The sequence below is a fragment of the Oncorhynchus mykiss genome, chromosome 15 (assembly GCF_013265735.2).
Source record: "Oncorhynchus mykiss isolate Arlee chromosome 15, USDA_OmykA_1.1, whole genome shotgun sequence".
NCBI lineage: Eukaryota > Metazoa > Chordata > Actinopteri > Salmoniformes > Salmonidae > Oncorhynchus > Oncorhynchus mykiss.
The window spans coordinates 62687232-62711201 of record NC_048579.1 but is presented as its reverse complement, the minus strand read 5'-3'; the positions used below and the strand labels follow the sequence as shown (position 1 = coordinate 62711201).

The following is a 23970-nucleotide window of genomic DNA, read 5'->3' as shown; positions in this document are numbered from 1 at the left end:
TCAATGTTCACCCTAAAGAGGACATTTGGTAACTTCCCGAAGTTGAATCATCGCAATATCTGGCAAGTCAGTGCACGCAGACTGAATGGAAAGATGGATAACGGAAGTAGTCTCAATTGTTGTTTTTCTGCTACAAATAAGTTGGTCAAGTCAGTCAAACTTTTATTCCATTCTCAACCACATTCATGGAGAAGAAAGTCAGCTGTCCTTACGAAATATATTGCGGTCAAAGTGCTGTATAACTGCAGTATGCTGCAAATACTGCCTCAAATACCACAGTCGACTGCAGTTACTGCACTTTTACTGCAATTTCAAAACTGCATTTTTTTTTTTTGTAAGGGCAGCATTTTCAAGTATTTTATGGCACTGTAGTATTACAAGGATCTTCATCATACTGTATATTTACCTATCAGAGCTCTTATCAGTGTCCAGTTTTATTTTAGGTGAGGCACAGGAGTCACACTAAGAGACAGCAGTGCTAGTAGTGGTTCTGTCCTAGCTCTGATCCAGGGTGTTACGTGCAGCTTGAGCCTCCTTCAAAGTATTATTGTTCAAGAAGGCTCAAGCCACACAGCACACTGGACCAGAGCTTGTGCTGCCCATACTACATCAATCCATGCAACTTCCTTTCCCCGCAGTTCCCATCACCTGCCAATCAATCACCATTCCAGCCCAGCCACCCCACCTGTGTGGTCGGACCAGGTCTGGCCCGTTGGCATGGCGATGATGGAGGAAGGGGCACGGAGCTGCCTGCTTCAGTCACGCTCCAGCCTGGAGCAGGACATCAGGGCTTCCTACCTGATGGATCACATGATCAGTGACGGTGTGCTGACGGGGGACGAGGAGGACAGGATCAGGAGCAAGGTGGGGTGAGGAGGTGGGGAAGTACAGTAGCACCCTTTTCATACACTTTCCTATGTCCATACTGGTAAGTGTGTAGTGATGATTTAAGTGTATAAAAGTGTTTGTTGTGGGCCAGATTCCAAACAAACTTTCACACTACTGAGCCAACCGAGGGCACTGTGCTGGGAAAACTTATAAGTGGTTGGGTGCCTGATTCCAAACAAACACCCTCATAAGAGAGAGGGAGGAAGAAAGAGAGGAAGGGTGGAGAAAGAGGTAAAGTCAGAGAGATTGCATGGCCTTTTAAACACTTAACACTACGGACATCTGAAAGAACTGCATCGGTGTAAGAAATGCAATAAAGTGGATTCAAAATTCACATGGTCTCTCTCCATTGATCAGCCCACCAGGAAAGAGCAGGCGGCGGCCCTGCTGGAGCTGCTCCTGAGGAAGGATAACCATGCCTACATCTCCTTCTACAACGCCCTGGTCCGCGAGAGCTACGGAGACCTGGCCAGCCTGCTCCACAACAGCCTGCCCCTGGTCTCCCCCGAGGCTGAGAAGAGCTTCTCAGACGGTGGCACCCGCTATGGTGAGCTGCCCCAAAGGGTGGAGAATGGAGAATACCAGGAGACTAGGGCAGTCTGAGATGTGCCCTCCTTTTCTGATACAGGGAAATAATATACAGTGGGGAGAAAAAGTATTTGATACACTGCCGATTTTGCAGGTTTTCCTACTCACAAAGCATGTAGAGGTCTACATGTATCAAATACTTGTTCTCCCCACTGTACAGGGGAGCTCTATGTTTATGTACAGTTGAAGTCGGAGGTTTACATACACCTTAGCCAAATACATTTAAACTCAGTTTTTCACAACTACTGACATTTAATCATAGTAAAAATACCCTGTCTTACGTCAGTTAGGATCACCACTTTATTTTAAGAATGTGAAATGTCAGAATAAGAATAGAGAGAATTATTTTATTTCAGCTTTTATTTCCTTCATCACATTCCCAGTGGGTTAAAAGTTTACATACACTAAATTTAGTATTTGGTAGCATTGCCTTTAAATTGTTTAACTTTGGTCAAACATTTTGGGTAGCCTTCCACAAGCTTCCCACAATAAGTTGGGTGAATTTTGGCCCATTCCTCCTGACAGAGCTGGTGTAACTGAGTCAGGTTTGTATAGGCCTCCTTACTCGCACATGCTTTCTCAGTTCTGCCCACAAATTTTCTATACGATTGAGGTCAGTGATTTGCGATGGCCACTCCAATACCTTGACTTTGTTGTCCTTAAGCCATTTTGCCACAACTTTGAAAGTATGCTTGGGGTCATTGCCCATTTGGAAGACCCATTTGTGACAAAGCTTCAACTTCCTGACTGATGTCTTGAGATGTTGCTTCAATATATCCACATAAGTTTCCTTCCTTATGATGAATCTATTTTGTGAAGTGCACCAGTCCCTCCTGCAGCAAAGCACCCCCACAACATGATGCTGCCACCCATGTGCTTCATAGTTGGGATGGTGTTCTTCGGCTTGCAAGCTTCCCCATTTTTCCTCCAAACATAACGATGGTCATTATGGCCAAAAAGTTTGATTTTTGTTTCATCAGACCAGAGGACATTTCTCCAAAAAGTATGATCTTTGTCCCCATGTGCAATTGCAAACCGTAGTCTGGCTGTTTGGGAGCAGTGGCTTCTTCCTTGCTGAGTGACCTTTCAGGTTATGTCGATAGAGCACTCGTTTTACTGTGGGTATAGATACTTTTATACCTGTTTCCTCCAGCATCTTTACAAGGTCCTTTGCTGTTGTTCTGGGATTGATTTGCACTTTTCGCACCAAGGTACGTTCATCTCTAGGAGACAGAACGCGTATCCTTCCTGAGCGGTATGACGGCTGCGTGGTCCCATGGTGTTTATACTTGCGTACTATTGTTTGTACAGATGAACGTGTTACCTTCAGGTGTTTGGAAATTGCTCCCAAGGATGAACCAGACTTGTGGAGGTCTACAAAAAAATAATTCTGAGGTCTTGGCTGATTTGTTTTGATTTTCCCACGATGTCAAGCAAAGAGGCACCGAGTTTGAAGGTAGGCCTTGAAATCCATCCACAGGTACACCTCCAATTGACTCAAATTAGCCTATCAGAAGCTTCTAAAGCCATGACATCATTTTCTGGAATTTTCCAAGCTGTTTAAAGGCACAGTCAACTTACTGTATGTAAACTTCTGACCCACTGGAATTGTGATACAGTGAATTATAAGTGTAAACAATTGTTGGAACAATTACTTGTGTCATGCACAAAGTTGATGTCCTAACCGACTTGCCAAAACTATAGTTTGTTAACAAGAAATTTGTGGAGTGGTTGAAAAACAAGTTTTAATGACTCTAACCTAAGTGTATATAAACTTCCGTCTTCAACTGTATGTGTGTATGTGTGCTTCTGTTGGCTCACCTCTGTCTCTCTGCCTTGTTTGACCCCTCTGTTTATTTCATTGGCAACATACTGCATTTATATATAATGCCGTCTTTGCTGTATTACCCTGTTCCAGTCCAGGCGGTGCTGAGTGAGGGCGGCGTGCCCCAGAGACCCGTGGTGTTTGTGAGCCGGCCAGCCCTGATGAACCGGGTCAGGGAGAAGCTCTACCACTTGCAGAAGGAGCCTGGCTGGGTCACTGTGTTCGGCATGGCCGGCTCCGGCAAGTCTGTCTTGGCTGCGGAGGCAGTCCGAGACCACGCACTCATCACAGGTAGGTGGCTCCGGGGTGAAGTTTTCCCTCGGTACAGATCTAGGATCAGTTTCCTCCCCCAATCTTAACCAAGCCCAATAATGGGTAAAACGTCAGACTGACTCAAGATGCATTTCAGGAGAGGGGTTAACACATGTAGAGGAGTTTCTTTTTCTCTCTGTCTGCATTCACTTTCTCTCTGTTTTCTCTTTGTCTGCATTCACTTTCTGTTTTCTCTCTTTATCACATTGGTCTAACTGTTCTCTGTCTGTCTGTCTCTGTCTGTCTGTGTCTCTGTGTCTCTGCCTCACCATCTTTCTCTCTCTCTGACCATCTTTCTCTCTGTTTTCTCTGTTTATCACATTGGTCTCTTGACTGTACTCTCTCTCCATCTGTGTCTCTCTCTCCCTGTCTTTCTCTCTCTCTCTCTGACCTGACACACACGCACACACACTCACTCACACTGGTCCTCCTGACACCCTCCCCCCCCCCAGAGTGTTTTCCGGGAGGAGTCCACTGGCTGTCCGTAGGCCAGCTGGACCGGTCTGACCTGCTGGTTAGGATCCAGTCACTGTGTTTCCGTCTGGAGCAGCAGAGCCAGGAGAAAGACCCCTCGTCCTCCCTCCACCGGCCTCCTGGCTCTCTGGAGGAGGCCAAGGAGCGACTACGCTTCCTCATGCTCCGTCGTTACCCCAGGTCAGTCCCCCAGGGTTGATGTGGACTGGTAGCCAACTTTTCAACTTGGTCCATTTCTTCTAAATGGTGGCTGTTAATGATGAGTAGAACGTTCAGTTGGAACTCAGAAGTTTCAGCTCTGGAGTGAATTATTGTATGCTATTAATTACATTCCAATTCCTGTCAATTGAATTAGATGTGTGTGTGTGCAGGTCGTTGCTGATACTGGATGACATCTGGGACAGCTCGGTGCTCAAGGCCTTTGACATCCAGTGTCGAGTACTGCTCACCACCCGAGACAGAAGCCTAGCCGACTGTGTCAGCGGTGTGTATGAGTAATAGCACTGATATTAATACTAACATTACTACAGTACTACTGAAAATGATGACTTAATTTATAGAACACTTCTCAAACATTACACTCAATGCACCTGAATATGTGCACCTGCACCTGCATATGTGTGTGTGTGTACGCACTCATGCGTGTATGTGTGTGTGTGTCCAGGTTCTAAGTCTGAGGTGGCAGTGGAGAGTGGTCTGGAGGAGGATCAGGCCTTGGAGATCCTCGCCCTGTATGTCAACGGGAAACCCCAGAGACTCCCAGAACAGGCCCGCAGCATTGTCAGAGAGTGCAAAGGTACACACACACCATATGGAACTATAGTGTCAACAGAAATTGTATTGAATGAAATGAAAATTCTTTTCAGGTTTACAATAAAATGATAATTTACTTCACATATTCGAGAGAAATACAGTATTACATTTTCATATGAAGGATTTGGGAAGCATTATGTAGTGCCCAAAAACATTGATAGAAATAATGAACAGATCATAAATAGAGAACAAGCTAATTAAACATCAAATAAAACAGCAACATGGCATACTGTAGTAGTATGGATAGAATATAGTACCTTATACAACGGGTGGGTCTATTCCTGAATGCTGATTGGTTAAAACCACATTCCAGCCGGTGTCTATTCCACAAGTTGCCACCGTTTAAAGTGACTATGCATAAATAATAAACAACGGGGGGGGACAATGTAAATAGTCCGGGTGGCCATTTGATTAATTGTTCAGCAGTCTTATAGCTTGGGGGTAGAAGCTTTTAAGGAGGCTTTTGGTGCTAGACTTGGCTCTCCGGTACTGCTTGCTGTGCATTTTTGGGCTTTCCTCTGACACTGCCTAGTATATAGGTCCAGGATGGCAGGAAGCTTGGCCCCAGTGATGTACTGGGCCGTATGCACTACCCTCTGTAGCGCCTTACGATCAGATGCCGAGCAGTTACCATACCAGGCGGTGACGCAACTGGTCAGGATGCTCTCGATGGTGCAGCTGTAGAACTTTTTGAGTATCTGGGGACCCATGCCAAATCTTTTCAGTCTCCTGAGGTGGAAAAGGTGTTGTCATGCCCTCTTCACAACTGTTTTGGTGTGTTTGGACCATGATAGCTCGTTGGTGATGTGGACACCAAGTAACTTGAAACTCTCGACTCTCTCCACTTCAGCCCGTTGATGTTAATGGGGGTCTGTTCGGCCTGCCTTTTCCTGTAGTCCACAATCAGCTTCTTTGTCTTGCCCACATTGAGGGAGAGGTTGTTGTCCTGCCACCACACTGCCAGGTCTCTGACCTCCTCCTTATAGGCTGTCTCATTGTTGTTGGTAATCAGGCCTACCACTGCTGTCGTCAGCAAACTTAATGATGGTATTGTAGTTGTGTTTGGCCACGCAGTCGTGGGTGAACAGGGAGTACAGGAGGGGACTAAGCATGCACCCCTGAGGGGCCCCAGTGTTGAGGATCAGCATGGCAGACATGTTGTTGCCTACCCTTACCACCTGGGGGTGGCCCGTCAGGATGTCCAGGATCCAGTTGCAGAGGGAGGTGTTTTGTCCCAGAGTCCTTAGCTTAGTGATGAGCTTTGTGGGTGCTATGGTGTTGAACGCTGACCTGTGAGTGAATAGCATTCTCACATAGGGGTTCCTTTTGTCCAGGTGCGAAAGGGCTGTGTGGAGTGCAATAGAGATTGCATCATCTGTGGACCTGTTGGGGCGGTATGCGAATTGGAGTGGGTCTAGGGTATCCAGGATGATGCTGTTGATGTGAGCCATGACCAGCCTTTCAAAGCACTTCATGGCTACAGACGTGAGTGCTTCGGGGCGGTAATCATTTGGGCAGGTTACTTTTGCTTCCTTGGGCACAGGGACTATGGTGGTCTGCTTGAAACATGTAGGTATTATAGACTCTGTTAGGTAGGGTTTGAAAATGTCATTGAAGATAATCAGCTGGCATCACTTTTATGGATATATACAAAGAAATGTAAATTGAAAAAAGGTCAAACGAAATGGGGCTAGTTTGCAGTCTTTCCAGCTTCAGTTTTTAGTGATTGTGTTGTTGGCTCCTCTGTCCTGACAAGAGAGAGAAATTTCTATGCCAGTAGAAATCGTGCATCATTAGCTCATTGTTATGGATGTATCCAAGTAAATGTCACTAGAAAACAGCTTAAACAAACACAAATGCAGCTACTGTTGTTATTCTGGCTGCACTGTTTGACGTGACTGTAATTTAGCCGTAGTTAGCTAGCTAACAAGCAAGGGATAAGATCGTTGCCAGCCAGTATGGCTCTGGAACGAACGACTGGGTCGCGTCTCTGGCAACCGAACCGATAGAACGAACGAACGACCAGCCGGCTTGGGTAGCAACCCTGGAAGGATGAAATGGCATGAATAAGGTAATCAAAATCAAGTTTTTAATTAAAATATGTAAATCGTTATTTGAATATGTTGGTAACCCGTTAATGCCCTCAAAGCCAGTGTTTGGAGGATTTAATGGCACGGTTTGCCGGCTCTTGACTTCGTTTCAGGCCTAACAACACCCATGCCAATATATCCTACAAACACCGGCTTCTCGGGCATTATCACTTAATTATGATATTTAATAATGGTTCATGATAAATGAGTACAATGTGAGATGAGAAGGGAATCATTAATTATAGCTGGCACGGGGCAACCGATCCACACACTAACTCCATGTGCTTCTATTCAAAGCTCTTCCTTCTTTTTCGGCCCCCTTTTTTCTCTCTTTCTGTCATTCTTTCTTCTCTTCCTTGTGGAAGACCTTTCCATCTGGCTGCTCTTTCCATCTCAGTTCGAAGTTTTCAGTTATCCCATTGGCCTTCATTTTCTCCATTATCTGAGGAACAGAACCAGGATTTATGCCCTGAACACCTAATCTTACTGAATATTTATTTATTACATTGTAGGATTAACCAATTTGCATTACACATTTTAATTATGGCAGCTATATGTAGGTACCTGCACTCTTACGGTTTGAAGGGTTTATCATTACTTGGAGAACTCTCTTAACGTAAGGAGCAGTGGACTGTACTTGTTCACAGCGAGCTAGTCATTATGAATAAGAATTTATTCTTAACCCTTTACACTTGTGGGAAATTTACCTTTATGGAAAGGGCTAAATTGAAATGTTTCTAAAAGAAGAAATATGAATCGCATGGTAGAAATTGAAATGGAACAATTAGGAGATTATGGGGAAATTATTTGATCAAAGTTGAGGACACAACAGTTCACCTGATACAAGACTGAATCCAAACATTACACAGTTGATTTTATGTGCATTTTACGTTTACTGTACCTTTCACATCATTTGTTATTAGCGAAATCTGGAAATACTCTGGATCCCTCCAGTAGCATGATAAGAATATTCCTGGAAAAGGTGGGATACGTACAACATTAGACAAAACAATTACAAGGGTTTGAGTGAGAGGACTAAGTGGCCACACACCTCTCCAAAGTGTGCACAGTTCCTAAGTCATTCCAATGCACTTTTATGACTCAAAGAAGAGTGTTCAAATATAAAGTGTTTTTTTTTAGCTCTCCTAGTGGTGCTGTTGAGGAACTAGAGCAAGCAAATGTGTAGTTTTGTTTGGAACACAACCCTGCATCCCACTTTCACACAATTACTGTTTACGGACCATTTATAAATCGCAATCTGGGTCAGATGGGCATAAAATCTGCCATTTTGAACCCGTAAACTATCGAATCGTTCTGCCCCTGAACAAGGCAGTTAATCCACTGTTCCTCTGAACAAGGCAGTTAACCCACTGTTCCTCTGAACAAGGCAGTTAACCCACTGTTCCTCTGAACAAGGCAGTTAACCCACTGTTCCTCTGAACAAGGCAGTTAACCCACTGTTCCTCTGAACAAGGCAGTTAACCCACTGTTCCTCTGAACAAGGCAGTTAACCCACTGTTCCTCTGAACAAGGCAGTTAACCCACTGTTCCCCTGAACAAGGCAGTTAACCCACTGTTCCTCTGAACAAGGCAGTTAACCCACTGTTCCAAGGCCGTCATTGGAAATAAGAATTTGTTCTTAACTGACTTGCCTAGTTAAATAAAGAAAGTGTAAAGGGTTAACTGGCATACATGGTTAAATGAAGGTAAAAGTCTAGAAATGAAGAGGGTGAGACTCACCTGCTGTAAAATGGCCTCCCTCACGTAGCATCATTCAGGTCCATGTTTGGGTCTGGGGTCATCCTCACTCTCACTACCTGTATCTTCTTGACTGTTGGGGCTCTTGGGTCTAACACATACACAGATATAACCCTTCTCAGCAGGGAATTAATTTGAAATTTAAACCACCAATTGAAATAATTCATAATGTAGCCTTTTCATGGTAATTTAGCTTTGGGGACCTGTATGTCGAAAGACACATTGTCAAGGTAGTCCAATTAAACTCCACAAAATGCAAAACCCATGACGCAGGGTGGTTGGTTATATACACAGTTAAGATGAACAGTCACCATTACATACAATAATGTTACATATTTAAATCTGTGTGGACAGTTATTCCAAATCAACAGCCCATTTAAGGAGATGAGTTCGGTGGCACAATAAGGGATTTTAACTTACTACTGTAGCAACAAAGGGACATTCCTTCAGACATTCTCTTGTCTATCCATTGGTCTGAGGTACTGCGATTCCAAGCAGCGCAGAACTCGTTCAGTTCTCTGTCGACCCAGTATCTGAACGAGGAGTTACTCTGGTCCGACCACGTCCAGGTGTCTTTGAACTGGCCGATCCACATGCCTCTACCCCCGGCCACGTTACAGATCTCTTTGTTCTCAGTCTGGTTCCTCACACTGGCCAGGTCTGTATGGTGCTTCCTGCAGCTCCCTCCAGGTCTTTAGCTGTTGAACCATTAGGAAACGACCAGCTGGAGACTTAGTCCCTATGGGGACAAATGTAACCGGCAGAGTTTGGATCAGAGTTTGGATCAGTCCCATTTGAATTGTTGTCAATTCATAAACATTTGGAAATCAAGCTTGGAGTTGACAAGAAATTTGAAAGACAAATGTTGCGACCTTGATAACCCCACAGTAATCTGTTACTTGGTGAACTTGTGTGTATGTGATGTTAGTGTCCTCTGGTGTTACCAGGTTAGTGTGTTTTAACTACAATACATGTAGTATGTCACTCACCGTCGTAGCACACTGGAGGTAGTCGAGTAGTGCAGGGATAGTTGTGCCATTTTCCAGAATCATGCACGACACCACAATCTTCATTCAAATTACCTGACTGGCCTGTGTTCCAAAACACACTAAACTCAGTCTGTCCCTCACTATAGTGGTCTATGTCTGCCAGAGACCACTGCCACCTGAAATACTGTCCCTTCCTCAGTCCTATCCACACTGCGCCATCATAACCGCTGTCTATAGTCAAGTGGTTCACTCTGTTCATATCCTCCATGTTGCTTACGGTGGCCAGGTCCGTGTACTTCTCTCTGCAGTACCTCTGTGCTTCAGTCCAGTTTAGGGTCCCTTACATAGTGATACTGACAGGAGGATAGTGTGAAGAGCCCTGTGAAGAGGTGCATTGTCAATCCAAGTAACTGCCTCAAGGGCTGCAACATCAATAATATCTACTCTTCTACCCAGAGACTGCAACATCATTAATATAGACCCTTCTACCCAGAGGCTGCAACATCATTAATATAGACCCTTCTACCCAGAGGCTGCAACATCATTAATATAGACCCTTCTACCCAGAGGCTGCAACATCATTAATATAGACCCTTCTACCCAGAGGCTGCAACATCATTAATATAGACCCTTCTACCCAGAGGCTGCAACATCATTAATATAGACCCTTCTACCCAGAGGCTGCAACATCATTAATATAGACCCTTCTACCCAGAGGCTGCAACATCATTAATATAGACCCTTCTACCCAGAGGCTGCAACATCATTAATATAGACCCTTCTACCCAGAGGCTGCAACATCAATAATATCTACCCTTCTACCCAGAGGCTGCAACATCATTAATATAGACCCTTCTACCCAGAGGCTGCAACATCATTAATATAGACCCTTCTACCCAGAGGCTGCAACATCAATAATGTCTACCCTTCTACCCAGAGGCTGCAATATCAATAGTCAATTTGATCATCTAAAAGTTCAGAGCAGAACAAAAATAGTATTACTATTTCTTAAACTACTAATGTTCACATTTTAACTCAATATCTAAAAGTATTGCACTTTAGCAGATTCAACTTCTCAAGGGCTTGATGGTTCATTGATTATTTGTGATAGTGTTGGGTTGGAACACAAATGTGCTGGCTGCAGATATGCAATCGTAAATACATTGTAATAAAATATATTTTAAATATCATAACAAAGACCTGAGAAAAACACAATCGGCACTTTCTTCTCCATGACAAACGATTCCTAAAAAAAGAAACCAATATTTTGAGCGAGCTGTCTTGACCTGGTGTACTGTGGATCCTCTGCATTCAGCTGCACCTTTCTCTGTAGGGCAGGTGCTATTTCTCTGTCAGAACAATGGGTTTCACAAAACACATATTCATGTATTTTTATAGCTTTATTTGTATAGTGGTTATGTTCAGTTCTCTCTTACCAGCAGGACATCAGTCAAATGAGTATGAGTCTGTCAGCCTGTTTTGGTTTTTCTGTCAAAAAACTCAGTCAAATTAGCCTGAGCATAGACTTCGGAGTAAAGGAGCCCTTAATGCCCACTGAAATTTCTGTTAACCTTCAATGACTTGTAGAATTCCATTCAAAATCATGAAATAAATACAAATTCCATTTCTGTTACATCTCAACTCTTAAAAAACTATAAAACTCTTGGCACAATCAACCAGCCTACCTAAACCCCTCCTCTACCCTCCTCTCTTCCCCAGGCTCTCCCTTGGTGGTGTCCCTAATCGGGGCCCTGCTGCGGGAGTTCCCAGACCGCTGGGCCTACTACCTGCACACTCTTCAGCAGAAGAAGTTCAAGCGTATCCGTAAGTCGTCTTCGTATGACTACGATGCCCTTGACCAGGCCATGGCTGCCAGCATCCAGGTCCTGTCTGAGGAACACAGAGAGCGATACATTGACCTCACCGTGCTGGAGAAGGACGTCAAAGTACCTGCCAAGGTCAGACTGGCCGGGGGGGATTATGGTTAGGCTTGGGTAGGTAAGGTTAAATTCGGCTAGGCTTGGTTAGGTCAGGTTAGGCTAAACTAAGCTAGGCTACAGTAGGTTAGGGTAAGGCTATCCCGCACCTTCAGCCAGAAAGTATTCACAACCCATGGAGACATTGTGAGCTGTCCTTATGGAAAGAAGGAGGGAATAAGATAATAAAAGACAAGGAAGCAGGTCATTGTCTCTTAATCGAAGCCTGTTCTTCCATCAAAGGAGGCTGCTGAGGGGAGGACGGCTCATTATAATGTCTTGAATAGCGTTCCAGCCATTACTAGGAGCCAGTCCTCCCCAATTAAGGTGCCACCAACCTCCGGTGTCCTCCATGTTCCTCTGCCTGCAGGTTCTGTCGGTTCTGTGGGATCTAGAACCGGAGGAGGTGGAGGATGTTCTCCAGGACTTTGTGAACAAGTCCCTACTGTTCCGTGACTGTCACCACCGGCCCTACCTCTACTACCTCCACGACCTCCAGCTGGACTTCCTGGCTGAGATGAACCGCTCTGGTCTAGAGGTGGGTCTCATACACTCCAACCAGTGGAGGCTGCTGAGAGGAGGACGACTCATAATAATGTCCAGTATAGAGTGAATGGAATGGTATCAAACACTCCATTCCAGCCATTATTATGAGCCGTCCTCCCCTCAGCAGCCTCAACTGACTCCAACATACACACCTCTATCTTCATTTACATAGGGTTGTTATCTATGCTGGTGGCCATTTTGAAATGTATCTAAAGTTTGATGTTTGATAACTGTGTTGAAATTAATTCATATTTTCTGAAATCCAATGTAAGGAAATAATTCTAGAGAATCAATGTACATAGAACTTGGAAAACTAGACCGTCGCTTACAGAATTAATCAGTTAGACGCATGTCTTCTATGCCCTGCATTATTGGGACATCAATCTACTATAATTAAGCAATAAGGTCTGAGGGGTTTGTGATATATGGCCAATATACCACGGCTAAGGGCTGTGTCCAGGCACTCCGTGTTGCGTCGTGCTTAAGAACCACCCTTCTCCGTCATATATTGGCCATATATCACAAACCGCTTATTGCAATTATAAACTGGTTACCAATGTAATTAAAGCAGTAAAATAAATGTTTTGTCATATCTGTGCTATATGGGCTGTTATACCACGGCTGTCAGCCAATCAGCATTCAGGGCGTTAAAACCACCCAGTTTTATAATATGGTGTGTGTGTTCCAGAGCCTCCACACCAAGGTGGTGCGTCAGTACCAGCAGCGCTACAGCCAGGGTCCCCCCACCTCAGGAGATGAAGAGTGCCTTTACTGGTTCAGATTCCTCACCTACCACATGGCCAAGGCCAACCTCACACAGGTATGCACGCGCGCACACACAACCCACACAACTAAATCAACATTTTTGGGTCGCGTACACAGTTTAGCAGATATTATAGCGGGTGCAGGGAAATGCTTGTGTTACTAGCTCCTAGCAGGGACACAAATAATCAAAAACTAAATCCAATTAACCACCCAAATAACACTTTCAGAGCTTGTGTTTAAGCTTGTTTGCGGATGTGTGAGAGAGAGCTGGTGTGAGTGTGTGTTTTGTGAGCGAGTCTCTTTGCGTCTTGCTACAGGAGATGGTGTGATGGCTGTTCAACAGTCTGATGGAGATAAAGGCACCACTCCGTATGATAGAGGCCTTCGCCAGACAAGCACAAGTCGCTAACTTATTTCTCTCTCTCTCTCTCGCTCTCTCGCTATCTCCCCCCCCCCCTTTAGGAGTTGTGCTCTCTGATGTTCTCTCTGGACTGGGTCAGAACTAAAGCTCAGATTATGGGACCGGCTCATCTCATCAATGACTATGTTGAGTACGGAGCCATCCTGGACAAAGAGGTCAGGATTTGATCAACACCAAGTTCACTGAGGAAATTAGTGTACCCTGTTTTATCCTCATTTGATATGTTTTTCAGATCTTGTGTTTGGTATCAATTCCTCATAAGTCAATGGTGGCCTAGCGGTTAAGAGCATTGGTCCAGTAATCAAAACGTTGCTGGTTTGAATTCCTGGGCCGACTAGGTGAAACATTTGTTAATGTGCCCTTGAGCAAGGCACTTAACCCTAATTGCTCCTGTAAGTCTCTTTGCATAAGAGCGTCTGCTAAATGACTACAATGTAGAAATGTCAATGCAAGAAACAGTTACTCGTTTCATGCCTGTGAATACAATTGTTGTGTTCCAATCTCTCCTTTCTCTCACTGTGTGTACCTGTTCAATTCCCCTCATGGTTTTGAAACACCCCGTTTGTCACATCCTCGCTGTGAGTCTCTCTTTATGGTCCCCCCAGAACAGCGAGGTGCGGGGCCAATTCCAGGAGTTCCTGTCTCTGAACGGCCACCAGTTGGAGCAGCGTCCGTTCCCTGACGTAGTGCAGCTGGCCCTGTCCCAGCCAGACTCCTCTGAGGTGTACCGCCAGGCCCTGCTGCAGGCGCAGGAGAGGGCCACCAGAGGGGGACTCTACCTTGACTGGGTGTCAGTAGTAGGCCCGTACACACTACTCACGTGCTTATAAGTGTACTCACTACTTAATCGGGGTGTACAGTGTTGACCCCTAGCCCCCACCTCTTACTCCCGAGCCCTTATGCATTCCATTCCCCAGTCAACCATACCCTAACCATAGAGTTGGTTTTGTGTCGCAATTACCACAAAGCCTGTTTGAGCGTAGTGTCAGTGGCACTGCCCATGCTAAAACAGAAGCCATTGTAAATGCAAAAACGTACCCTCTATCCAACTCTATGACCATTACTCTACGTTTTAGTCTCATTGCCTGATGTTCAACTTCCTCTAACATCCCCTCATGCTCACGTTCTCTAAGTCATTTATGTTTGTGGTTTGTTCCAGGAACAAAAGTAGTCTGAAGAGCCTGTCTCGTCTGGTGGTCCAGCCCCACCAGGGATCCATCTACTCTGCCTGCTTCTCCCACGACGGCACCAAGATCGCCTCCTGTGGCTCCAGCAAGACACTGCGAGTAAGACACACACATTCTTTTGAAATACATCTTCACCCACTGTATCTCCCACACATCTCTGTTTGTGTGAGTGGGTGTCCTCAAAAGCTCTGCCCTGTGTGTGTCTCCAGGTGTTTAAGAGCACGTCTGGGGAGAAGATGCTGGAGATCCAGGCCCACGACGATGAGGTGCTCTGCTGCGCCTTCTCCCCGGATGACCGTCTCCTAGCAACCTGCTCCAGTGATAGGAAGGTCAAGGTATGGTGTGGAAGCCTCTGCGATTCAAACTTTGGACAGACTTCAGACAGACTTGCCTGACAACCCGACTTCGACAGACGGAAGTGGTTTGTCTGTCTCTAATCTGTGTAGTGTAAAAGGTTTGGAAAGCAAATAAAAGAGTTGTATATCTGCGTAACTACAGTATCTGTGTTGTGTGCCAGGTTTGGAACGTGGAGCGTGGGACTCTGATGAGGGTGTTTGAGGACGAACACGAGGAGCAGGTCAACCACTGTCAGTTCACCAACACACGCCGACGCCTCCTACTGGCCACCTGTTCCAACGACAAGTTCATGAACACCAAGGTGAGCCTGTGTGTGTGTGTGTGCCTGTTTCTGTTCTGTGTGTGATTTTTATTTTTCTTATTTTTTATATATTTTTTTAAACCATGAAGTAGGCCACATTTTTTTGCACTCCAGCTATAAGATAGATATATATCCCCCACACTATATATATATATATATATATATATATATATATATATATATATATATATATATATATATATATATATATATATATATATATATATATATATATATATATATATATATATATATATATATCCTACTCTCTCTCTCTAGCTGTGGAACATCAATAAACCCTCTTCCCAGAACACCATGTTTGGTCATTTGGAGCCTGTCAATCACTGCTGTTTCTCCCCTGATGACGCCTACCTCTCCACCTCTTCCAGCGACGGAACCCTGAAGGTGGGCGGGGCATAGTCACCACCTATGTGTTTATATTAGCAAATATAGATAAAGGTTTTTCATTTAGGTGTAGACTACTATTATGTATTTAACAACATTAATTGTACGTGTGTGTGTGTGTTTGTGTTTCAGCTGTGGGAGGTGTCCTCGGCTAATGAGTGGAAGTCCATAGACGTGGCGGACATGTTCTCGGAGCAGAGAGAGCAGACGGAGGTCATGGTGAAGTGCAGCACCTGGTCAGCAGGCGGCAGGACCATCATCTGTGCTGCCAGGAACGCAGTCTTTGTGAGTGTTGAAGAGCCAGCCCTCCCCTGCTGAGTGAGTAAGCCTCTGCTCTGCTCCGTCAGGCTGGCATGGGGCCGTGGCGTGGGCACAGGGACTGAGGGGTGGTCCCCTGGCTGAGCTCCATGACTCGGACCAGATTTGTTTAGCATGTTGCGATTCATCAGAGGAGGAGCTGGCAGAATGTTGAATGGACTTCGGTAACTGGGGGACATGAGCTAATGCTCATGCTAAGGCTAATACTACACTGAACAAAAATAGAAACCCAACACGCAACCATTTCTAAGATTTTACTGAGTTACAGTTCATAAAAGGAAATCGGTCAATTGAAATAAATGTATTCGTTCCTAATCTATGGATTTCACATGACTGGGAATATGCAGATATGTTGGTCACAGATACCTTAAAAAAAAAAGAAGTTGGGCCGTGGATTAGAAAACCAGTCAGCATCTGGTGTGACCACCATTTGCTTCATGCAGCGTGACACATCTCCTTCACATAGAGTTGATCAGGCTGTTGATTGTGCCCTGGGGAATGTTGTGGCTGTGGACAACGAGCATGCAGATGAGCTTCCCTGAGACGGTTTCTGACAGTTTGTGCAGAAATTCTTCAGTTGTGCAAACCCACAGTTTCATCAGCTGTCCGGGTGGCTGGTCTCAGACGAAGAAGCCGGATGTGAAGGTCCTGGGCTGGCGTGTTTACACGTGGTCTGCGGTTGTGAGGCCGGTTGGACGTACTGCCAAATTCTTTTGGAGGTGGCTTATGGTAGAGAAATGAACATTAAATTATCTGTCAACAGCTCCTGTGGACATTCCTGCAGTCAGCATGGCAATTGCACACTCCCTCAACTTGAGACATATGTGGCATTAACTACATGACATAAATTGTGTACAAACATTTCACCCCCCTTGCCCTCAGAACAGCCTCATTTCGTCAGGGCATCGACTCTACAAAGCGTTCCACAGGGATGCTGGCCCATGTTGACTCCAATGCTTCCCACAGTTGTGTCAAGTTGGCTGGATGTCCTTTGGGTGGTGGACCGTTCTTGATAAAACTACGATAAACCCAGCAGCGTTGTAGTTTTTGACACAAACCAGTGTGCCTGGCACCTACTACCATGCCCCGATCAAAGGCACTTAAATCTTTTGTCTTGCCCATTCACCCTCTGAATGGCACACATACACAATCTATTTTTCAATTGTCTCAAGGCTTAAAAATCCTTCTTTAACCTGCCTCCTCTCCTTCATTTACACTGATTGAAGTGGATTTAACAGGTGACATTTAAAAAGTTTTTTTTTTACCACGATTCACCTGGTCGGTCTGTCATGGAAAGAGCAGCTGTTCATAATGTTTTGTATGCTGTGTTGACGTAGTGCATTGACAATCTGTCAAATTCGGTCAATATATTTGTGTTTAGTGGTATGTTCTTGCCTAGTAAACTGCTCCTAGAGCAATCTGTCCGTGAAGCAATGAGAATGCCCTGGACAACTTGTCTTTCATGTTTTGGTATTTGGGCCTGTCTGTCCATCAGAGGGTAGAAGCGTGTGTTCTGACTGAGAATGAAGCCGTCCCACTCCTGGGAAATGTAAAGGTCTCTGTGTCCGTGTCTGTTCTCTCCACTCCAGGAATCAGAGTGGCGTTGAATGTCAGAGTTGTCAGTTTGTAGGCTAGTATTGATAGAAGAATAGATAGCTTGATGGACTTTAAAAACAATTATGGCTCGTAGAAACAGCAGTTGGAACCCCTTTTGTTTTCCTCCTGAATCTCTGTTTTCTCTCTGTCTCTTTCCCTTTCTTTTCTTCGGTCTGCTTTTCCCTTCACAATCCCACACTTTGCCAAGTTGGAAGATATGGAAATCATCATCCATGGTTGAGATGCAGGTTGACATGTATTGTCATGAGTCTTGCCCTGGAGGCAGAACTGAGCCGTTTCCGCTAGATGGGACAGCTGCAAAGTCAGAAAAATGAATGAAAACCAAACCTGCAGTTGAGACTTCACTTAGCAGCTTATCAGGCTATTACCATATTGCTTCCATTTAATCCCATCCTGTCATGTCCTTTACAGTTCACATTACATTTGAGTCATTTAGCAAAGACTCCAGATCAATTTACAATTAGATCTCTACATGGTCTGACCTAACAACCTATGAGCCCTCCAAGGGGCCATCAAGAAGTGTCTAGAAAGTTATCACTAGCTTATGCATGGAAGCCATTTTGTGCCCCACATATTGGCAGTTGCACTAGAGAGCGATCACCAGCTATAACAATGGTGTAGTGACAGATCCCTCCTGCTGTTCCCAGGTGTTTGATGTAGAGGCGGCGGCCATGTTGTTGGAGATCCGGACCAGTCGTCTGAGCACGGTGCAGTACTGTCACGCCTGCCCCAGCAGCAACCTGGTGGCCATCGCACTGTCACACTATGCTGTGGAGGTACACACACACACAGCCTGTTGACTATTACACTGTGCCATGTACACACATGGTGGCTATAGCCCTATCAAACTACTACACCATCATACGGCAAGATATGACATCATAGGTCTCTTCCCTCCAGCTGTGGGACATAGAGACCAGTAAGAAGATGGCTGACTGTAGTGGTCATCTGAGCTGGGTCCATGGAGTCCAGTTCTCCCCTGACGGATCTCTACTGCTCTCCTGTTCTGACGACCAGACCGTCAGGGTAAGTGTGTGTGTGTGTGTATTTGTGCGTCTGCCGTCTGTCTGTCAATAATTTGTCCAATCTGTCTTCATCAGTTAACCCTTCTCGTGACATATTGTACATAACCATTTAACACTTTTAATGGCATAAAAAATGTAATGCTGTGATGTGTGTGTGTGTGTGTGTCAGGTGTGGGAGACTAAAAAAGTCCACACCTCATCAGCTGTCTGTTTGAAGAGGGATTCTGACGTGCTCTTTAACAACGGTGACATTACCGTGGTCGCCGCCGACAACCGCAACAGACTGCAGGTGAGAGGGCTGGGCTGGACACACACACACACACAATGACGTCTTACAGATGTGACAGGTGTTAACCCAGCAGGCTGGCGTGTGTTTCAGGTGAGGAATGGGAGGACCGGAGCGGTGATGTTCCAGTCAGAGAACCAGGAGTCTCGTATCCGCTGCACTGCTATCTGCTCACAGACCTCAGCCGTGGGGCTGGGACGAGAGGATGGGACTATACAGGTACACACACACACACACACACACTGCTATCTGCTCACAGACCTCAGCCGTGGGGCTGGGACGAGAGGATGGGACGATACAGGTACACACACACACACACACACTGCTATCTGCTCACAGACCTCAGCCGTGGGGCTGGGACGGGAGGATGGGACGATACAGGTACACACACACACACTGCTATCTGCTCACAGACCTCAGCCGTGGGGCTGGGACGAGAGGATGGGACTATACAGGTACACACACACACACTGCTATCTGCTCACAGACCTCAGCCGTGGGGCTGGGACGAGAGGATGGGACTATACAGGTACACACACACACACTGCTATCTGCTCACAGACCTCAGCCGTGGGGCTGGGACGAGAGGATGGGACGATACAGGTACACACACACACACACTGCTATCTGCTCACAGACCTCAGCCGTGGGGCTCGGACGAGAGGATGGGACGATACAGGTACACACACACACACTGCTATCTGCTCACAGACCTCAGCCGTGGGGCTGGGACGAGAGGATGGGACTATACAGGTACACACACACACACACACACACACACACTGCTATCTGCTCACAGACCTCAGCCGTGGGGCTGGGACGAGAGGATGGGACTATACAGGTACACACACACACACTGCTATCTGCTCTCAGACCTCAGCCGTGGGGCTGGGACGAGAGGATGGGACTATACAGGTACACACACACACACACACACACACACACACACACTGCTATCTGCTCACAGACCTCAGCCGTGGGGCTGGGACGAGAGGATGGGACTATACAGGTACACACACACACACACACACACACACTGCTATCTGCTCACAGACCTCAGCCGTGGGGCTGGGACGAGAGGATGGGACTATACAGGTACACACACACACACACACACACACACACTGCTATCTGCTCACAGACCTCAGCCGTGGGGCTGGGACGAGAGGATGGGACTATACAGGTACACACACACACACACACACACACACACACTGCTATCTGCTCACAGACCTCAGCCGTGGGGCTGGGACGAGAGGATGGGACGATACAGGTACACACACACACACACACACACACACACACTGCTATCTGCTCACAGACCTCAGCCGTGGGGCTGGGACGAGAGGATGGGACGATACAGGTAAAGCAAAAATCTTCAAGGACACAAAAGTAGGAAAATGCTTATGTATAATTTATGCTTAACTTGACAAAAGTGCAGGTGCTATGAGGGAAAAGTGCCAGAAATGTAAAAGGCTTTTTGGCTGGAGAAGATGGTGTCACTGCCAAACTTGTTAAAGACCAACTGAGCTGTAGGAAAGGCAGGAAGAGACATTCTTTCAGGTAAAGCTGGACACAATGTTACACCAAAACTAAGTTTGACAGTTTTACCACTGGTGCTGTCCTAGTAGCATTGTGACTACTGTGGTCTGCCTATGCTTGGAAGAGTTGGTCGAAGTGGTGTGTGTGTGTAAAAATCATGTTCACCTTGCTGGAGGAGGTGTTTCTCACGTCCACTAATGGCTGGTGACATTGTGCTGGAAACCTCTCTGTCTGGCCTGTCAACCCTGTCTCAGTCCTCCTGTACTGTACCCTGTACTGTACTCTCTGTCTGCCTGTCTGCCTGCCTGCCTGCCTGCCTGCCTGCCTGCCTGCCTGCCTATCCTGTCTCAGTCGTGCCGTACCCAGCTCTCTCTCTGTCTTGCTCTCTCTCTCTGTCTTGCACTCTGTCTCTGTCTTGCGCTCTCTCTCTCTCTCTCTGTGTGTGTGTGTGTGTGTGTGTGTGTGTGTGTGTGCCTGGCCTGTCAACCCTGTCTCAGTCCTACTGTACTGTACCCAGCTTTCTCGCTCTCTTTCTGTCTGGCCTGTCTCAGTTCTACTGTACTGTACCATACCCAGCTCTCTGTCTGGCCTGTCAACCCTGTCTCAGTCCTACTGTACTGTACAATACCCAGCTCTCTCTCTCAATTCAATTAAATTCAAGGGGCTTTATTGACATGGGAAACGTGTTAACGTTGCCAAAGCAAGTGAGGTAGATAATATACAAAAGTGAAATAAACAATAAAAATGACATTACAAATGTCATATTATAAATACACTGCTCAAAAAAATAAAGGGAACAATAAAATAACACATCCTAGATCTGAATGAATGAAATATTCTTATTAAATACTTTTTTCTTTACATAGTTGAATGTGCTGACATTTAAAATCACACAAAAATTATCAATTGAAATCAAATTTATCAACCCATGGAGGTCTGGATTTGGAGTCACACTCAAAATTAAAGTGGAAAACCACACTACAGGCTGATCCAACTTTGATGTAAAGTCAAAATGAGGCTCAGTAGTGTGTGTGGCCTCCACGTGCCTGTATGACCTCCCTACAACACCTGGGCATGCTCCTGATGAGGTGGCGGATGGTCTTTTTTTAATTTTACCTTTATTTAACTAGGCAAGTCAGTTAAGAACAAATTCTCATTTTCAATGACGGCCTAGGAACAGTGGGTTAACTGCCTGTTCAGGGGCAGAACGACAGATTTGTTCCTTGTCAGCTCGGGTTTTGAACTTGCAACCTTCCGGTTACTAGTCCAACACTCTAACCACTAGGCTACCCTGCTGCCCCATCTCCTGAGGGATCTCCTCCCAGACCTGGACTAAAGCATCCGCCAACCCCTCGACAGTCTGTGGTGCAATGTGGCGTTGGTGGATGGAGCGAGACATGATGTCCCAGATGTGCTCAATTGGATTCAGGTCTGGGGAGCGGGCGGACCAGTCCATAGCATCAATGCTTTCCTCTTGCAGGAACTGCTGACACACTCCAGCCACATGAGGTCTAGCATTGTCTTGCATTAGGAGGAACCCAGGGCCAACCGCACCAGCATATGGTCTCACAAGGGGTCTGAGGATCTCATCTCGGTACCTAATGGCAGTCAGGCTACCTCTGGCGAGCACATGGAGGGATGTGCGGCCCCCCAAAGAAATGCCACTGTAACGGATGTGAAACGGCTAGCTTAGTTGGCGGTGGTACGTGCTAAATAGCGTTTCAATCGGTGACGTCACTTGCTCTGAGACCTTGAAGTAGTTGTTCCCCTTGCTCTGCAAGGGCCACGGCTTTTGTGGAGCGATGGGTAACGATGCTTCGTGGGTGAATGTTGTTGATGTGTGCAGAGGGTCCCTGGTTCGCGCCAGGGTATGGGCGAGGGGATAGTATAAAGTTATACTGTTACACCACCCCACACCATGACCTACCCACCGCCAAACCGGTCATGCTGGAGGATGTTGCAGGCAGCAGAACGTTCTCCACTGCGTCTCCAGACTCTGTCACGTCTGTCACATGTGCTCATCTGTGAAGAGCACAGGGCGCCAGTGGCGAATTTGTCAATCTTGGTGTTCTCTGGCAAATGCCAAACGTCCTGCACGGTGTTGGGCTGTAAGCACAACCCCCACCTGTGGACGTCGGGCCCTCATACCACCCTCATGGAGTCTGTTTCTGACCGTTTGAGCAGACACATGCACATTTGTGGCCTGCTGGAGGTCATTTTGCAGGGCTCTGGCAGTGCTCCTCCTGCTCCTCCTTGCACAAAGGCGGAGGTAGTGGTCCTGCTGCTGGGTTGTTGCCCTCCTACGGTCTCCTCCACGTCTCCTGATGTACTGGCCTGTCTCCTGGTAGCGCCTCCATGCTCTGGACACTACGCTGACAGACACAGCAAAAGGAAGCATAGGAACTGAGAAGTGGTCTGTGGTCACCACCTGCAGAACCACTCCTTTATTGGGGGTGTCTTGCTAATTGCCTATAATTTCCACCTGTCGTCTATTCCATTTGCACAACAGCATGTGAAATTTATTGTCAATCAGTGTTGCTTCCTAAGTGGACAGTTTGATTTCACAGAAGTGTGATTGACTTAGAGTTACATTGTGTTGTTTAAGTGTTCCCTTTCTTTTTTTGAGCAGTATATGTATGTATGTATGTATGTATGTATGTATGTATGTATGTATGTGTGTTTTAACAATGTACAAATGGTTAAAGTACACAAGATAAAATATATAAGCATAAAAATGGGTTGTATTTACAATGGTGTTTGTTCTTCACTGGTTGCCCTTTTCTCGTGGCAACAGGTCACAAATCTTACTGCTGTGATGGCACACTGTGGAATTTCACCCAGTAGATATGGGAGTCTATCAAAATTGGATTTGTTTTCGAATTCTTTGTGGATCTGTGTAATATGAGGGAAATATGTCTCTCTAATATGGTCATACATTGGGCAGGAGGTTAGGAAGTGCAGCTCAGTTTCCACCTCATTTTGTGGGCAGTGAGCACATAGCCTGTCTTCTCTTGAGAGCCAGGTCTGCCTACGGCGGCCTTTCTCAATAGCAAGGCTATGCTCACTGAGTCTGTACATAGTCAAAGCTTTCTTTAAGTTTGCGTCAGTCACAGTGGTCAGGTATTCTGCCGCTGTGTACTCTCTGTTTAGGGCCAAATAGCATTCTAGTTTGCTCTTTTTTTGTTAATTCTTTCCAATGTGTCAAATGTCTCTCTCTCTCTCTCTTGACCTATTTTGTCCTCTCTCTTTCTGCTTTTCTTTTCTAGTAGTCATAAATGAGATCTTTCCTACTTCTGACCTTTTCTTCCTCTCTCATTTATTCCCACTCTCTGCTCTACTTGCTCCATCGCTCCCTGTCTCTATGATAAATGGTTGTTTACTGTGAGCCCAGGAAAATCTGGTCCCTTTTGGAAGTGTGTGTGGAGACTCAGGGATGTCCCTGGAAGTGGTAGTAAGTAGTGTCACACAGGAGACTCAGGGTTGTCCC

General features: G+C 45.9%; 1 protein-coding gene across 2 annotated transcripts in view; it reads left to right on the top strand.

The window, feature by feature from the left end:
• LOC110490568 (apoptotic protease-activating factor 1) overlaps positions 1–23970 on the top strand; it is a 76730-nt gene that overhangs the window by 1166 nt on the left and 51594 nt on the right. Inside the window, exons 2-21 of one of the 2 annotated variants that reach the window (XM_036944935.1) lie at positions 639–864; positions 1246–1435; positions 3395–3592; positions 4066–4267; positions 4459–4571; positions 4752–4883; positions 11457–11695; positions 12084–12251; positions 12948–13079; positions 13487–13600; positions 14051–14235; positions 14605–14731; positions 14842–14967; positions 15150–15290; positions 15570–15695; positions 15828–15980; positions 18278–18406; positions 18531–18656; positions 18825–18944; positions 19035–19160. In XM_036944935.1, the coding sequence (XP_036800830.1) occupies positions 718–864; positions 1246–1435; positions 3395–3592; positions 4066–4267; positions 4459–4571; positions 4752–4883; positions 11457–11695; positions 12084–12251; positions 12948–13079; positions 13487–13600; positions 14051–14235; positions 14605–14731; positions 14842–14967; positions 15150–15290; positions 15570–15695; positions 15828–15980; positions 18278–18406; positions 18531–18656; positions 18825–18944; positions 19035–19160 (2994 nt within the window). In that variant the 5' untranslated portion in view covers positions 639–717. Of the gene's footprint in view, positions 1–638; positions 865–1245; positions 1436–3394; positions 3593–4065; positions 4268–4458; positions 4572–4751; positions 4884–11456; positions 11696–12083; positions 12252–12947; positions 13080–13486; positions 13601–14050; positions 14236–14604; positions 14732–14841; positions 14968–15149; positions 15291–15569; positions 15696–15827; positions 15981–18277; positions 18407–18530; positions 18657–18824; positions 18945–19034; positions 19161–23970 lie in introns of those variants that run through there. The other variant, XM_036944936.1, reaches the window with a different exon arrangement.